Source organism: Pieris napi, chromosome 10 (assembly GCF_905475465.1).
Source record: "Pieris napi chromosome 10, ilPieNapi1.2, whole genome shotgun sequence".
NCBI classification, from domain to species: domain Eukaryota; kingdom Metazoa; phylum Arthropoda; class Insecta; order Lepidoptera; family Pieridae; genus Pieris; species Pieris napi.
The window spans coordinates 10,258,214-10,277,090 of record NC_062243.1 but is presented as its reverse complement, the minus strand read 5'-3'; the positions used below and the strand labels follow the sequence as shown (position 1 = coordinate 10,277,090).

At 33.6% G+C, this 18,877-nt stretch overlaps 1 protein-coding gene across 8 annotated transcripts in view; it reads left to right on the top strand.

Annotated features, from left to right (window-relative positions):
• LOC125053002 (protein sidekick) overlaps positions 1–18,877 on the top strand; it is a 39,561-nt gene that overhangs the window by 10,380 nt on the left and 10,304 nt on the right. For 5 of the 8 annotated variants that reach the window (XR_007117523.1, XM_047654155.1, XM_047654154.1 and 2 more), the window contains exons 2-17: positions 7,073–7,168; positions 7,237–7,413; positions 7,597–7,822; positions 8,046–8,749; positions 8,815–8,910; positions 9,647–9,766; positions 10,447–10,602; positions 11,428–11,554; positions 12,186–12,481; positions 13,259–13,444; positions 14,415–14,827; positions 15,150–15,372; positions 15,851–16,047; positions 16,255–16,464; positions 16,781–17,035; positions 18,222–18,450. Coding sequence is in view for 7 of the 8 variants with exons in the window: in XM_047654155.1 (XP_047510111.1) it covers positions 7,073–7,168; positions 7,237–7,413; positions 7,597–7,822; positions 8,046–8,749; positions 8,815–8,910; positions 9,647–9,766; positions 10,447–10,602; positions 11,428–11,554; positions 12,186–12,481; positions 13,259–13,444; positions 14,415–14,827; positions 15,150–15,372; positions 15,851–16,047; positions 16,255–16,464; positions 16,781–17,035; positions 18,222–18,450 (3,711 nt within the window). In the remaining variant the exon portion in view is untranslated. The remainder of the gene's footprint in view (positions 1–7,072; positions 7,169–7,236; positions 7,414–7,596; positions 7,823–8,045; positions 8,750–8,814; positions 8,911–9,646; positions 9,767–10,446; positions 10,603–11,427; positions 11,555–12,185; positions 12,482–13,258; positions 13,445–14,414; positions 14,828–15,149; positions 15,373–15,850; positions 16,048–16,254; positions 16,465–16,780; positions 17,036–18,221; positions 18,451–18,877) is intronic. The other 3 variants (XM_047654158.1, XM_047654157.1, XM_047654156.1) reach the window with 1 other exon arrangement.

Here is an 18,877-nt window from a genome sequence, read left to right as displayed (position 1 = left end):
TGTGTTACCTATATCAATAAATGATTTTGATTTGATTTGAGAAGTTATTCAATGAATCCCTTTATCAATTTTAATCCTAGTCTAGATCGTTCACATTCTAACGTATCTGTTTCCAAGATTCATATAAGTTATAAAATAAATATTTGAAACACATTTGAATTCATTTTTTATAAATATACGATTTTAATTCGGAGATCGAAGTTATGTTAGCAAAGTCTGATCGAAACTTGAACAATGGGACGTAAATACTTTAAGTTTGCGAAACAGTTCAGATGTTGGCATTTAGCCAGGGGTAAGCTTGTTATATTGGAAATGCAATTACTAGAAAACGCGTAAAAAGTTAAAAACCACAGGTGGTCCGGAGAACTAGAATAGTAAGGTATTTATAATATTATTAATTACTTAGGTTTAAGCAGGTTTTAATGCGGTCAAAATGGTTAAGAAATTGTTGTATTTTTACGCCTTATAAAATATTTTCTATATTATGAAGTAATTCGTTTTAAATGCTTAAATCATTATCTAATAAATTTTGTTTCCGCTAGGTTATATATCACTATTGATGTTGTTTTCACTATTTCACTATATAAAGGTTTTTTTAATAAGGCAAGATAATCAGCTGTCTAGAAATAATAATTTTGTCGCCCGGAATCAAACCTAGGACATCCAGATTACATACCAATTGGAGTTAATTTTAGGTCAGGAAGGCGTTAAAGCTTAGATAATTAAACAAAAATGAATGTAAAGTATTTTTAAAGAAGTATTTACCTAATGAACGAAGTATGAAATAACCTTAAAAATTGTGAGCAATTTACGCGATAAGTAAAATACAACACACGTGAACACGCGATGCAAGTAAATGCTAGTAACAGCGTTAATGCTATAATCAGAGTTCATCTACATTCTTATATCGGGTTCACAGTCTTATTGTTTTTTTTGTAATTTTAGTGTGTTTAATTTCGTTCGTCGGTCATGAGAAAAAAATAATAGTCGATGCTTGTCCATTGTTTTTGATAGGTACTATACAAATCATCCAAAGCCAATCTTGCAATATAAACGCTATGCATGCATAAACTATATTTAAATATGAAATTAATATAGTAATCATTTAAAAAATAAGTTTATTTTCCGAAACTTAGAATTAACCGATTTGGCCGCTACGTGAAGTTTTCATATATATAAATTTAGAATAATTATAAGGAAGACGGTATAGACTACTTTTACTCTATAGTTTAGTAACAGATTTTACATAAAACCCGGACGACCTATGATCGATTCCCGGAACACAATAGTTCTTTCACCTATTAATAAAATAGTGCATGAGTTTGTATGAAATAAATGCGAATACGTATTTATTATTCTATGAAAATCACCGGATCCAAACACAACTTCTCATCTCATAATTTAAACAATACGTACGTACGAACATATTGAACTTTTAATTATTAGCCCAGTGTAATGTACATTTTCAATCAAGCAACACGAGCAACTTCCGTCCAACCTATTCATATCTGATGTGACCTGAGGCATTAGGTAAGGGACCTACGTTTGATTCTGCATATTTGACTTGCTTTAAAAAAGTTGTTCTAGACTCGTAACCACTCTACTACCACAATGAAAGTGTTTATTAATTACAGCTTATAAACACTAAATTACACTAAAGCAGTTGCGGCACAACCTTTGAGGACCACACATCAGATTTATATATCTGTTTCGTTTTTCAGTGAGGTGTAGAGCCTCCTGTGCCTGACATACGCCGTCAACTATTTGGTCTAAGGCATGTCGGTTTCCTCACGATGTTTTGTTTCACCTTACGATAGATAGCATAGTCTTAGACACAAAGTGGGAGGGAGGAATGTCGCAAGCTGAAGCTAAGCTAACACTGCTGACTAAATACTAGGAATCATTCATATTCCTCCACTATCCCAAATATATCACTATTCTCGGGCTCTTGACGTTCAGTCAAATGGATGAAAAGTCTCTAGAGAAGGGAGAAGAAACTCTATGTGAAGGTTATTGGATTATGCCTAACCTAACCAAATCACGACGGCAAACAGCATTTTATTTAATCGTGATGGAGACAATAGAACTAAATTAGCTAAATTAAAAAGTATTTAAAATCGCTTACTTTGAGTGATTTCTGTAGGTACTTTATTGGCTTCTGTTACTTGTACTTTATTTTTTTCTTTTTGACTTTATCTAATTGGAATAATATTTTCATGTAATTAAATTCTTTGTTATATTTTAAGTTGTAACTATCTTGAACTTAAATTCAACAAAATATATGTAAAAGACTGCTTTATTAGATGTTTTTAAAGTAGTGAAACAGAAACGTATTAAAGTACATAGTTATCAAGAATAAAGTAACGTATAATCGCGTCGTATAAGGTAATGAAATAATGGCTCTGCGTAAATGATTACGAGAGATTTTGAAGAGCGCGATTGTTCCAAAAAAACGTGCCATTAAAAGTGGGTTACGTTGAGTATGTGATAGCTTATCTAACTTTATCAGTTTAGATTATAACCAGGCAGTCACCCTATTCATTACATACAATAGTTTCATTTATTATGGTTCATGAACTAGTATGAATGAATTGTCCTTGGTCTAGTCGTTATAATCTGACCAACAATCCAATTATGTTTTGGTATGTATTATACCTGAAATAATAAACACCAAATCAAACTAACATTTGTTCACTTTGGTAACTTAATGTGTACTTAATTATGAAATTGTCATATATTTTAGATAATAGAGTTTGTAACATATACCGTAGATATAGTATTATGTATGATGTGGTAAACATAAATAAATTAACTTCAGTAAAATAAATTAATGGTTCTTATTTTACATTTACTGCCAGTTTTCAAAAGAAGAATGGACGAAAGGAACCTGCAACCACTATATCATGCTCCTCATCACATGTTAAAGTAATTGATCGTAAATTTTAATAATATTTTTATTTAAATATTTTATTATTCCAAACTTTATAAAAAAAAAATTTAAGCGAGTTTGCCGTCGACTTTATGTGTATATTAAACTTGGCAAAAGTAAGTATGACTTAAGGTCCTTCAACATAAGAGCGTACCAATTGCTAAAAGACTGGCAACGCACTTGCGATCCTTCTGGCAGTGTGAGTGCCCATGGGCGACTGTATCACTTAACATCAGATGAGCCTCTTGCACGCTTGACCCCTGTACGATAAAAACAAATCATGGTTACATGGAAATCCTTATATTTAAAGAATTTATATTTCTACATAATTAAAAATTCAAATGCATTAATTTATTACTTTTTACTACATTTCGCTTAATATATAATTGAAACATCTTTCAAATATGTAATAGGTCGTTATTGCTTGGTTCCTTCATGAGTTTTTGTTGCGCGACACATTCAATGACTTAATTCCGTTTTCGAAAGGGAAGTTGAGGCTTCACTTCCCAAGATCCGGTGACAAGCTTACAAAAAACTTTTTAAACCAACTACTTATAGTATACTACTATTTACGTATCAAAACTTTACATTAAATATTTAAGTATAATATTATGACGCAATTTACATAACACAATTTTTTTCACGGAAAGTAAATTAAACTAAGAATAACACTATATGTTCGAGTTTATCTTAAGATTTATTAGAATCGCGACTTAGATTCTCGTATGTCAAAAACCCATACATTTTTGAAGTACGGGAGTCAGCTCAGCTCAGAACTTAGCTCTAAGTCTCGTTTCTGAACCTTATTTTTAAGCACGTACTCGCGGTTGTTATTCACACTTACTATTTTTTTTAAACAGCAAAAGTGTATTTTATACAGGGCCATCCCAAAGTTATAGGACATGAAGGGAAAGTACCTTAAATATCGTATGGTAGAATTTGATTAAAATGATAAGTATATTATAATCGACTTCAAAATTAATAAAGACGCGCGGCTAGTCTAAATCATTTCCCTACCTTAATTACATAGAGTCACAGTGGAGTTATGAATGGACCCTAACCTTCCGTTTTTTGTGGTTTAAAAATATTTATCGATAAAGTAGAACTCGATACGTCATCCGGGTATTGTGTAAAAACTTTCGTAAAGGTTATAAATTACGCTAAAGCATAAATCGTAACACGTGTTGAGTGTTTCTGGGCCAGTTACTGCAGTCAATCAATAGCACACAAAACCAAACAAATTACACATCTGTGCATAACATCCCTTTTATTTTAATTCCCTAGAATACATTATCATAAAGTATTTTTAACTATTGAGGTTAACTATAACGCCCTGATTTATTAATTTCGCAGTGTTCTGTAATACCTAATGCCTTTAATCCGCATCCTGTGATTCACTGGCTGTATTGGGGTTAATTTGATCTTGGATAAATATTAAGATAGACAACATCGTAACTGCCCGATCTTTGCATTAAAGATACTTCAGAATGAGAGCTCTTGTACATATTAGTAAAGAAGCTGGTTGCGACAGGCTTTGTTTACTATAATGACAAAAATTTATAGGTATTTCAATCGTATGAACTTGAAATGTTTGGCACTGGTGTTGCAAGGATTTTAGTTAGTAAAAAAAAGCCAGGGCTAAGGGGTTCTTTTATTATTAAAGTCTTGTATTTTATTATTCTGTTAAAGGACATTTCACTTCGGAAATTGCTAATGCTTTAGTATACGATTAGTAATAGTAGGTACTTTCTATCTTAAGTCTATAAAAGTAAGATTATGTAATACAAATTGTAATTACTCTTGAGTTTGTTTCTACTTTTGTATGAAAAGAAAGCATAAAACTTAGGGATGTGACATTGTGCATAAAAAAACGATTTTTGATTAATCGATTGTTTTTTTAACATGAAATATCGGTTAATAAATAATCGATTTTTTTATTAATCGATTTTTTTCCCAATTTTTGGAATAATTTCAAAATAAACACCTTAAATATTTTATTTTTCATGGGTTTATTAATTAAAAATAAACAATAGAAATTATAAACACAAATTAAAGTTTTAGAATAATCAAAATTGAAACTAACCTAATCTCGTTTTGATAGATTTTAGGTGAAATTTGATAGATGCTGAGTGTATGCCTTCCTTCCTTCCGTGTAGTAGCACATTGCAGTACATATTTTTGATATCTTTTTTATTTTTTGTAACCTTGTGCTGCTGAATAAATTTATTTTACTTTTAAATTATAGTGTTCAATTCAAACTTGTGAAATTAACTGGTCATCACCCTTTCGATGTTTTATAAAAATACATCAATGCATCGAGTATAGGTATCCATCTTCAAAGCATCGGATCTATTCAATGTATCGCATTGTAAACATCGATGTATATCGAATATCCCTAATAGTTCGAGGTCGTGGTTATAAAAGACCAGACATTATGTCGGGAGGTGGCAGATGAAAAATCGACTATGATTGATTTTCAATTATAAAAATAATCAATTATTTTAATATTAAAATCGCGTACAAAAATCGATTTTAATCGATTTTTTCCATAATCGATTATTTTTTCACATCCCTAATAAAACTAGATATTTAAACACGAATTGAATACCCACGGTAAGAACTCTGTCATAGCTATTCCGCTATTGATTGAAGTCAATTATAACGAAGAACGTGTGAAACCATAAGTTCCGTATCAATTCAAAGAGAAAATGCTATCAATAAGGTTTTACGCGACAAATACGAAAGTTTACTGACTTACCCTTCAATAAAACAATAGGGCTTAGAACTTTGGCGTGAAAAAATATTCGGGGGAAAAGAAAGGAAAAGACTATTTAAGTACTAACAAAACAGTGATTTCTTTATCTGTTTCGTTTCATTTATTTTGTTTGATAGTCAAGAAGGTCTTCTTTTTGTACTGTTGATATTTGTGTGTAAGGTATGATGGTTTTCTTAGGATACTTTCACTGTACGTACGAGTGTTAAATGCGCACATAGTAAGAAACATATATATGGAAAGCCGGGATTCGAACGCAACTCAAGCTAGAGAGACGCATGCTCAAGCTATGAGCAACATTGCTCTTTTGAGTACTAATGATATTCTTTATAGAGAATTTTTTTGTTAATTTTTCTTTCATTGAGATAACAAATTGGAGTCCCCATAATTAAAATACGTTATTAAAGGCATATGTAACATGTCATTATAATTTATTTAAAAAAATCCAGCATGCACTAATGAGGATTGTTATTCAGACTCAACTGGCAATAGTTTCGACCAAAATCGAACAAATGACAATAATTTAAGCCACGGAGTCAGTACTCATTAAGTTATTACGTAACTGTAATTATTTTAAGTAAGACACTTTGCATTGACGAGTTTCTATTGATGATATTCTTATTTTTTTACGTTAACTTCTAATAAAAATGTATATTTTTAATCAAAGCGATAAAAAAATATGCAAATTAACTTATTGGCTATTTTTAATTTCTTTGTTACAAAAACGGGATATGTAGTTGTGTTTACCATTTCAATTAAATTAATAAAAAAATTCAATTGTAAAAATTATTATCAGAGAACCGATTGTGCCAAAAAGGTAGCTGTATTTTTTAAAATATTAAAAAAAAACAGTCTTAGTGTGCTTTTTAATGGGTGATAATGACCACTGACGCAATAACTCACACATCTTCAATTTTTTTTTACAAAAAACTGCATATGACCTTAAATACAACACCGTTTAAGAATTTAAGTACCAATTCTTTCGACTGTGCTACTTACCGACCAATTTCTGAATTAACGCCGCGACGAAGCTTCTAATTTACACATTTCGTTTCCTTGCTCATAAGGATGAATTTTGTATGAATACATACATTCATGCATGGCTTTAGGAATTTAAGAGGCTACACTCCTGGGGCCTGGCCCCGAGTGATCCGCATTCATTAAAAATTACGAAGTTTGATGACGCAGACTTTCGAGTCCCAAATAAGTTTCTCAGAAGACGCTGAATTAATAATGTCATAATAAATAACTGGCCGATAACGGTTTTAATATTACGCAATTGTAATTGTTGCTATATACTTTAATCCGCTATCCAATAAGAATTTAAACAGTTCTAATTATAGGTAAATTAATTTTTCTTTTTGTTACAGCACAAATGCAACCACCTAGGTTCACCACACAACCATCTTCCTCAAATAGCATTGTCAGAGAAAGTACCACAAAGATATTACAATGTTCTGCAATCGGTAAGAAATTGAATAATTTAAAACATTTTGTTTTATATTTGGTGTGTAATCTAAGTATCATGTTATAGGTATTCCTCAACCGATGTACAGGTGGTTGAAAAACGGTATACCACTTGGAGATTATTCATCGGAGCTCTTTTATAAAATTCAGAATACTCAAAAGGATGACGCCGGAGCCTACCAGTGTATAGCAAAGAATGACGTCGGTGCTATATTCAGTGAAAAAAACAACATTTTTGTTGCATGTAAGCGGAGGTTTTAAAACAGCTTTTATCCAAGAACAAATTTAAAACATACTTAACTTCTACACCTACGAATAAAAATTTGTATTCTTGTTCTTTTATTAATGTTTCGAGAATATTTTTTGCGAACAAATGCGTACAATTATAATTAATGAGACCTACATTTATTTTCATTTGGAATTACAGATATGGGAATGTTTGAAAATACGGTTGAGTCAGTTGTGACTGTAGAATCTGGAAAGGCTGCTATCCTAGACTTTCCACCGATTGATTCAGAACCACCTCCGACAGTCGTGTGGCAAGATGAAAAAGGGGTCAATGGAGTGCCTAGCTACGACCAAAAATATGCTATCACCGATAAACATCAACTTGTTATTTTGTGCGCTTCTAGGGAAGATCAAAGAGCGTATAGGTAAATAATAGCCAAACTTTATTTGTGTATTTCAACTTAATTATAGAAAACTTTATCCCTAGTGGTTTTTCTTTTGAAATAAGTTGGTATTGTAGTTGACTACCATGTTGCTTCGACTTATTACATGAGACATTGCGTTTTAAACTAATCTGTCTTGGGCTTAATCATTTTACTCTAGACGTGTAAGGTTTCTTGTAATTTTTATAAACTGTTTTTGCTTCAGAGCTCGTGCGATCAATACTCAATTAGGTAAAGTAGAAAATAGCCCTTACATCAGATTAAATGTATACGGGGACGACAATAAAGAAATTGCCCCAGAAATTATAATAAAACCTCAGGACACTAAAGTGATTAAAGGTCAAGAATACACAAACTTATATTGCATAGCCAATGCTCGGCCTCTGCATGAACTCGAAACGTTATGGTTCAAAGACGGCATATTGATCGACTTGGCGGGAATCACTTACGACTTAAATGACCAGTGGAATAGAACATTAAGTCTGATATCCGCCAATGCCAAGCACACGGGAAAGTACATGTGTCAAGCCAGATTGAAAACTGGGGGCTTCGCAACCGTCACCGCGGCTGCAAGTGTGACGGTATTCGAAAAGCCTATTATGCTCACTAACCTGAAAACCGAAACATATGGAGAATACGGAAACGCAATTGTATTAGAATGTAACGTACAAGGTACACCCTTACCTGGTATCACGTGGTATAAGGACGCCAGGAAAATTGCGAGCGTCGGCGCAGATGCCGGTGAAGCAGATAACGCTGATGTCGACGATGGCGGGGGAAGGTATAGAGTTGAAGTTGATAGGAGCCTTGTTATAAACGACCTTAAAATGGAAGACATGGGCATTTACCAATGTATCGCGAGTAATGAAGCTGGAGAATCGTCCATTTACACTTGGTTGAAAATTAAGAGTAAGTACAAGTCTCAGTTAAGTTGGTATTTATATGAATTATATTAATAATTAATACTGTCGCAGCATTGGATGGTTCACGCATCCGACGCAGTCACATGAAGTTAATTCGAATGAGGACTTCTGATAGAAAAACAAAACCGTTTAAATTCGATGCCGGCAGTAAGCGACCAGTTGGTGTATTCCTGCACTTTTATAATTTTTATCACAGTGTGGATGCTTTTAAGGTTTTAGTTCATCACCAACACGTAGATGCAGTTTTGTCATCATTATGAATATTATTTGTTCGCATGTGACGATCGTCATTTTATCGAAAAGCATGAATCATTGTTTTCGCGAAACTTAGCCAGTTTATCAACGTTAAGAAATATTACGAATAAAAGAACGTGATATTGAGTTTCTTAATAGACTAATTAAGGAATGTTTTTTAATCATTAAGACTGCGTTGAATTAATCTTACGGATCCGTTTATTAAAATTTGTGAACCTTCAACCAAAGCCGCACCTTTCAAAATATGTCCGTATTTTAAAACGTATTTCTAGACAAAATGTATTTGTTGTTATGTTCAATACAATATGTTGGCACAGAATCTGAGTCACGTTTTGGAATACCGGTCTTATACTCGATCATATAACAATTGTTTATGCATGCATAATTGTAATTATAATCTGCTTCGGTATATCCGATCACCGTGTGTAAACTAACATTAGAACAATGCGAATAAAACATGTGGAAGAAAAAACTACGCAACAAAATACATAACTTTTTGGTCATAACAATCTCACAGTCGGGGTATTACCAAAACTTAAAAATATTTTCTTCCATATGTTGATACCGCATTTTATATTCCTATAGTGTAAATGTGTGTCTGTAGACTAACTGATTGTGTGGCTTGTAGCGTCTCCACCAGTAATGCAAAGTGCCCCATCAAACCTCACCGTTTTGGACGGCAAGGATGCCACCATCGCCTGCAGGGCTGTAGGAGCCCCAACGCCTAACGTCACTTGGTATTTCAATGGTAAGATCCACTAGTTCTGTACATACGTAATAAAATATAGCTAAGAATGAAGGCAGCTATGATCAAACAAATGTATATAAAATATAAGGCTAGGTTAGATTAGTGTCAAAGAGATTTAAGTAATAGCACTAACTACAAACGGTTCATTCTTCTAGTGTCAGAATAAACGCAAAGATTTTCTATGACAGTTTTCCACTGCCCGCTCTATATACTTAAAGCTCTTTGAATATTATTGATGAGTATTGTAATTAAAACTGCTAGTTTATCGCATCCTACAACAATGCTTAGTATTTGCTTGAGCGAAGCTAGAATTATAAGCTAGAAAATTGTATAATTATTTTCTACAATAAGATGTATATTTTATGTCGTAAAAAGTATTTTATTCACCCAAATATCTTATACAACACACTTTATATATCCGAAAAAAGGTACCCTTAATTCAATGTCCAATTAGTTAAATAATTTACGTTACAATGAACTCGTAAGGAACGACTACATAATGTAAAGCTTTTGTGTGAAAAATTCTTGACAAAGATTAAGACGAAAAATTTTGGCTATGTTTAACTTACTTTTATCTCTTAATTATTTTCACGAAGTAACAGAATTTTTGTAACTTGTATTAAAAAATGTGTGCGTATTTTTCTATCATAGCTTTTTACTAGAAACATAACGATTTACAGACTCATTAATAATAAATTTATCTGGACGGCTGCAAGCCCTGGAAGAAGGCGATCTGCTAATAACAAGTACTACCACAGCAGATAGCGGGAAATATACGTGTAAACGTGCTAATGAAGCGGGCAGTGTTTCGGGAGAGGCATACCTTACTGTGTTAGGTAAGTTAAAGTGAGAATTGATAAATAATTTAGTTCAGTTTACAATTGGAACAAACTGGGTTTATAAGAGTTACAGCCTTTATTTTCGTATATAATTGTTATGACTCTGTCTATAGAGTAATTTTTAGGTATAAGCACTAACAATCTCTATATATATAATATGCTAGTGTCACAATGTTCGTTCCCATACCCTTCCGAGACGGCTCGACCGATTCTTATTGAAATTGAATTTTCAAAAAAATTCAGTGTGACTATACAGTAAGCCGAGTCCATGCCAAACAGTTATTTTTATTTTTTTGATAAAATATTTTGTATTTATTTTTTTATGATACAACATACACAAATACATACAACCCTTAATTTTCACCCCTCTACAATCAACTCCTATTTTTTTATTATTGTAGATTGTTATTGTTATTGAACTAAAAAAATGTTTCCTAGAAATAATATACATGGCAAAACAAACGTTTGCCAGGTCAGCTAGTATTACTATAATAACACACGGAATCCATGCAGACGTTTTTGTTTTGAGTGCGTAAAACATTATTGTTGAGATTATATGAAATTTATTATTAAGATAGCGAATTATTTATATTATATTTTTGCCACCAGTGCAGTAGAGATTGTAGGGTCCCGGGGAAACAAATACTATTTTGGGTATTTAGGTACAGAATGCCAACCTCTTATTATCTATTCCTAGTATCTTTAATTACACAATTTGTTTGGTTAAGGAGTTATATTTTTAATTAAAATTAACTTTATGGTAATTTAATAATATAATATTATTTAAGCATGCAGTTAATGTATTATTAATTTAATTTCCAGTAAGAACTCAAATCATCGCACCCCCCGTAGACACACGCGTTCTGCTCGGCCACACAGCGACGTTGCAGTGCAAAGTATCGAATGACCCCAACGTCAAGTATAATATAGACTGGTTCCACAACAATCAGTAAGTATTTTAATTACAATATGTATTTTAATATACGGAAAATCGTAAAGAACATCGTGGAAATCTGTTTATCATGTACTAAGATGTATGCTGATAATTAATGGAATGAGAATCTCATTTCAGTTACCAGTGATTTTACTCCGGAGAAACTAAAAAAAAATTCTATAAGCTGAATAATTATTATAAAATTGACTAAATAATTACTATAAATTGCATGAAAATTAAAATAATCGAATTTGCTAATCAATAATCGCATAAATAATTATTAGATGACCGATATTTTTGTACAACTGAATAAAAACCGGCAACGCACTCGCGAACTCTCTGGTTATTAAGAGTATCTATGGGCGGCGGTATCACTTAACATCACGTGAGACGCCTGCCCATTTGGTCCCTGTTCATTAAAAAATGCAATTATAGCGTGCTTGTTACGTACGTCCATTTAAATGATATTTTTGCAATAGATTTTTCTTATGATGGATAAACATTAGGTCACGTATCACAGAATAATTACGATCGCTTTTTGTTTTTGTTTAGCAAAGGTAATTCGTATACAACAGTGTAATGTAACAAACCCTAACATTCATTAGAGGGTTATTATAGGTATTAACCCCTAGTAATTAAATTACAGACCAATGACCGCGGGATCCCGAGTGTTGGTATCGGGTGATGGTGCTTTGCAAGTTCAAGCTGTACGAGCTAGTGACGCGGGTGAATACAAATGTATAGTGACGTCAGGGGGGGGCAATCACACGAGAAGAGCTTTTCTCTCCGTCATCGAACTGCCATTCTCGCCTACGAATGTGAGAGCTGAGAGATTAGACGCTACGCCGCAACGCGCCGTCAATGTCTCGTGGACTCCGGGCTTTGATGGGAACTCACCGGTACAGAAGTTTATCGTGCAGCGGCGGGTTGTTCCTGAATTTGGTGAGTATTGTCGACTTATTCACTTTCGAGGATTAAGCCAATGGAATAATCTCTGCAGCTGAGTTTCATCTTCGGACGTCGAGGCAGAATACGAAATTCCACCCGTATCACCTCGACTGAGCGTTTTTCAAGGCAGTTTTTGCCGCGCACTACCACTGTCTTTTCAAGAAAAGAGCGAACCAATTCTTAAAAGGGCGGCAACGCACTTGCGAGCCCTCTGGCATTGAGAGTGTCCATAGGCGGCGGTATCACTTAACATCAGGTGAGCCTTCTGCCCGTTTGCCCTCTGTTCTATAAAAAATAATAATAATAATCCAGTAGTGCTACAATCCTAAATGGGTCTTGGTTTTTTTATCATAGACAAGTCAGTCGAGACAATTGAAATTCTGAACCAACTCTTGAGTGGCGTCGTGTTTTTTGTTTCTATTTTTATAATCATGGTGACTGCAATCCCATAGTATGCGAATGCTTGAATAAATTTGATGATTTTTCCATTCGCCCAATCCATATTTTAGGTAAAATATTCTTGATCATTAAAATATTAATAATAATACGCTGTGTACGCATACCGCACAGTTCAGCACATTGGTGGAATCGTACCTTTTTAGGTTTTTAATGAAATGTAAAAATATATTAATAAGGTTAATTATAATTAATTGAGTATGTAGTTTCTTTAAATAAATAAGAATTGCGTCGCTTGACAATGACTATCTATATCAATCACAATTAAATGGCTATAGCGAGCTGGTGACAAAATACTTACCATTCTCCTTATAGGTCCCACACCAGATCCTCTTCTAAACTGGATAACGGAGCCAATGAATGTGTCAGCAAATCAACGTTGGGTTTTACTAACAAGCTTGAAAGCGGCCACATCTTACCAGTTCCGAGTGTCGGCCGTGAACACTGTGGGTGAGGGACCCCCGTCCGACCCTACAGATGTTCTGACATTGCCACAAGAAGGTAAATATATAAATTCTAATTTAGGGAGCGTTCAAGTATTACGTAACGCAATTTTTGGTGATTATACCCCCCCCCCCCATGTAACTCGTCGTAACGTTATTCAGTACCCAAGTATAGTAAAACGTTTCGTGGCCACCTAGTGACTCTTACTATTAAGTGGTGAAGTCGAAAAAAATATTAATAACGCGTAATTTAATCCCCGCCCCGCATCGTAACGTTTTACAAAAGCGTTACGTAATACTTGAACGCTCCCTTAACATCATCAACTGTAAAAATCGGAAACGGAAGCACAAACTCTGAGTGCCGTATACGGGAAATATAAGGGAACATATACCTAGGATGTTTCCCTTAACCTTACTATTAAAATGGGAACATTGAAAAAACAATCCAAATGGGACGGCCCCGCCTGAAAAGGGCCTGCCTTCACCCCAAAACTAACACTGATCTGAATATACATATTTATATATAAATTATTAACATGACTTTGTTTTGTGCTATGGTTGTTTACTTTCTTTCGGTCCCGGACTATAAATATTAAGGCTAAGTAAGTCTATTACCCAAACGTAATTATTAATATAACATATTAGAAACATTTATCTTGATCATGATCATTTTTCATTCATTATTTTCTCTCAAGCAGCCAGTGACATTATATGCTGCCAAGGTATGCAGTAGGGTTAATATTTCTATAATTGTATTAAAAATATTCCTGTTTAATATGCATGACACGCTAGCATGCTTGTCCTCTTATTATATGTTAATTACGCCTGCACTGCATGACAATGTCGTACAAGAGATACAAATAATTATTTCGAAGAATCTCCCAAAATTATTATAATTCTTATTTAAATGTACCTACCCTACCCTACCGATTTTTTAAATAGTATACCCATCACAAATTTTCACCAAAATTATCATACGTCCTTATTTGGGTCGACGTCCCTTGAAGTGTATTAATACGTACTTACAGCGCCATCTGGACCGCCGATTGGGTTCATGGGTTCTGCCAGATCTTCCTCAGAAATTATAACACAATGGCAGCCGCCCTTAGAGGAACACCGTAACGGGCACATCTTAGGTTACGTTATACGATACAGGCTAAAGGGCTACGATAACAGTCCCTGGACGTATCAAAATATAACCAACGAAGCTCAGAGAAATTATCTCATACAAGATTTGATCACTTGGAAGGATTATAACGTTCAAATCGCTGGGTATAACGATAAAGGCGTTGGAATGTTCTCCGATAGCTATACTATAAAGACGAAGGAAGGCGTGCCAGAGGCAGCGCCGGATAGTGTCCGGTGTGAGGCATTTAATTCTACATCAATCACAGTTTGGTGGACACCGCCTACTCCACAGAAAATTAATGGGATTAATCAGGTATGTTTATACCATTAAACAATCCTTATCTTAACGTTCCGTATTTGCGCAGGTTTAAATGACCTTAGAAATGGATGTGTCTGGGCAAAGAACAGGTATAATTTTATCCACGACCTATTAATGATAAAAGTACTATTTAACTTAACGTACGATAAAAAACGCTTAGCACTTTAATGTATATTTTTTTTAAACAATATTCAATTAGATAGTTAATAATGCTCATTGTAAGTGGTGACCATAACTTTTTGAAACCGTTCTTCGAGAAACCTAAGAATTTGAAGAAAGAATCCTTAAAACACGTACAATTTATTTTCTCTTAAAGGGATACAAAATACAAGCCTGGAAATGGGATGATTTACAAAACGACAGTTTAGAATATAAACTTGTGAGCGTACCTCCAAACTTGTTGGATCCATTAACTGAGCAGTCTTCGATTATGAGTGGTCTCGAAAAGTTCACTGAGTACAATGTGTCAGTATTGTGCTTCACCGAACCTGGAGATGGACCACGAAGCGAGTTTGTTGCTGTGAGGACTAAGGAAGACAGTAAGTAAAGCAAATAGTGTTTAGTTATTTTTTATATAACAATATAAGTCACCATTACAGAGTACTCCAATGCCGTAACTAATAACATTTACATTACATACAAAATAATACATACGCATAGAGAAAAACAATGTAACATTAAACAGTAATAGATTAAAATATTTACAAAAGTACTAACTGTTTTTTTCTGTATAGGAACTGATTAATGAATTAGTCTGATAATTAGTCAAATAATTAGTCGGTAAAATCTAAGCAATGAATATCTTCTTATAATAGCTGCAGTGAATATCTTTGAATAGATTTTTTTTTAAAATATAATCTTTTTTAATTTAACATGGTTTTAAATAGCTTCGTCTCAAACCAGTCATTAACGTCAGATAACCTTATTTTTATAATTAAGCTATGAATAAATAGGGACTGCTATTCTTAGTACATAAGATTGCTCGAAGCTTTAACCTTAAAATAATACAATTTTTAGTACCTGATGAAGTCGTCAACCTACAGTTCGACGATATATCAGATAGGGCAGTTCGCGTATCTTGGTCGCCGCCAAGGAAGTCAAATGGCGTACTTATTGGCTATAAATTATCATACCAAGTGAAGGAAAACCCAGACACGTTAAAGGAAGAAGTATTACCTCCGAATGTTACCAGCATTCATGTGGAACATTTGCAGGTTAGTTATGTAATTATGTCACTTTTGAACATAGTAGTAACTTTATCTTTTAACCAAAATACAATAGTAAGTACTTATGAATAAAAATCCATTATGCACTGTTTTCATTAACTAAAAATAACTTAAGAGAAATTATGTTAAAGAAAGTAACTAAAAATAACTTACTTTCTTTAACAGATTTTTTTCTTTAATATCATTATTTTGTAGGCGAGTACGCAATACAACTTCTGGGTGAGCGCCATGACTGGAATCGGTGAAGGTCCACGCAAGTCGGCCTCCATACAGTCTGGAGTAGAACCAGTGTTACCAGGTGCTCCGAGGAACCTCGCTCTATCGAACATTGATGCGTTCTCTGTACTCTTACAGTTTACACCTGGATTTGATGGAAACTCTTCTATAGCGCTTTGGACCGTGCAGGTATTTGTCATTATAGACCAGACTCATTACAAGATTGTAATTTTTTTAAATTTTAATTTTTACCTAAGGTTTTTTTTAATATGATTTAAATAAAATATTTTTTTAGTTTCTGATCACCTACGCGCCTGCTGAATATATATATACGTACATTTCTGGATCTATTTCATTCATTATTTCTTTAGGAAAGTAGGAGATCACCATTCTGTGCCAGCCTACCCGCAATAATTGTTATTTTCATAGAAACTAAAGCCAGACCTCTGACACAAAGTCAGAGGTCTCGGGTTATAAGTAAAAATAAAATAAAACCTCTTTATAGGCACAAACAGCACGTAACTCCTCCTGGGTGACAATTTATGAAGTGAGCGCACCAGATGCACAGTCCATCGTGGTAACTGGCCTGGTACCATTCACTACATACCGGCTTCGGATTATTGCGACCAACGTGGTTGGGACTTCGCCCCCATCGGAGCCCTGCAAAGAGTTCCAAACAATACAAGCGCCGCCCCAACATCCGCCAAGGAATGTCACCGTTAGAGCTGTCAGTGCTAATAATCTTCGAGTGAGATGGATCGTAAGTAATATATATTATGTACTTTAACATTTTAAAGCTTTACTGTGTGGAGATTGTGAGGGTGCCGGGGTTTTAAATAATTAGTAAATTTGAAACCATAATAAGTAATAATCATATTCATAAAACCAAATTAGCAATTTTTATATATTGTTTTAAGTAGTTATAACCCCCAATGTTAATCACGGAAACTATATTTCTAAGTCTATAGTCTATATTTAAAAAAAAATTTCTTTTGATTAATTACAAAAACTCCACCGTTAGAATGCTGCAGTGTGCTATATATGTATATAGGCAAAATAGTGATTTAAAAAAATTAGGCGTGCCAATTCGGGAACAGCTAGTATGAACTGTGTTTAAATGCAACCAGATATAATATTAATTATATACGCCGTATATTAAAACAAAGTTAACATTTAATATACAATTGTCATGTAAAATTCGTCGTATACTGAACTTGCTGTTTGATGTGTAATCGTGAATCGCAATTACGTGTTTGAATATAATACAAAAATGTAATATAATTCGTGACAATGATATCTGTTAATCACAAGTGAAAACAATAGTATATATTATCTATGAATGTTCACATATCCAGTACATAAACACTAAAGTTACCTCACTATACGATGTATTATTAATTATAAGTAGCTGTGTGTAATGATTTTTTTACATAGCCTACCTTTTTAGTAGCTACGTAAGAACATAAGAAACCTCTTGCTAAGCTACCCTATAGAGACTATTTGCTTTTCCGAAATAAAAACCTAAGTACCAAAGAAAATTAATATTTAATAGTTTCTAATTTTTTTAATATTCAACCATCAAAACCTTCCTTAGAGTTTAAGTAATAAATAAAAAAATATTAAAATTAGTCCAGCCGCCGCCGTATTGAGCTTAGCAACAAATTTTGCGATTCATTTAATTTATATTGTTCCTTCACTATGTCAGCACTTATCAACTTCAGCCTAGTATGAAGTAGCAACAACGGCAGAGAATCTATACGAAATTATGAATAACCCTTAGTCATTAACCCACATAGCGTAAACAGTGGTGGCTGATTATTTATCTAAAAGAATGGTAGAAGTAATATCTCCTAAACCACCTCACGGGACTTTAAAAAACAATATTACTCGTGAGAAGTGATTGTCTATAGTTCATCAAATTTTAGATTTCTTTTTTCTTACCACAGCCTCTGCAACAGAGTGAATGGTATGGCAATCCAAAAGGATACAACATTACCTATAGAAGAAGCGGTACAAGTGATACATTGTATGCAGTTATTGAGGACCATACAGCAAATTCTCACGTGCTTTCAAACTTGGAAGAGTGGTCTCTCTATGAAATTCGTATGACAGCTATTAATGAGGTCGGAGTTTCTGAAGATAGTCCTATTGCTACCGAAAGGACGAGGGAAGCTGGTAAGAAATATTTTTATTTTACACAAACTACGAGAAATATTGAATAAGGCTGTATTAATTTAGAAATACTAGCTTAAACTTGTGATAAGTTTATTTTATAAATAATGAATCAATATATATTTGACATCTAAAACATAATACAGGGTGGTCAAAAAGTCGTTTTACAACGGTGTAGATTAAGTATTATAGAAAAAAAAGGTCAATTTTCTTATAAAAACGCAATATAAATTTTAACTCTGCTTAGAGACTTACCGTAGAACAATTTTTTGCAGCTGATGACCTCATCTATCCTCTATTTACGTTTGATCCACGACTTTTCGACCACCCTGTATAAATATAGGAGGGGTTTTGTAGGCACCGCCATATTCCGCTACTATAAAGCGTAACGCGTGGTCATAAAATATTTTACATATTTGTCAAATAAACA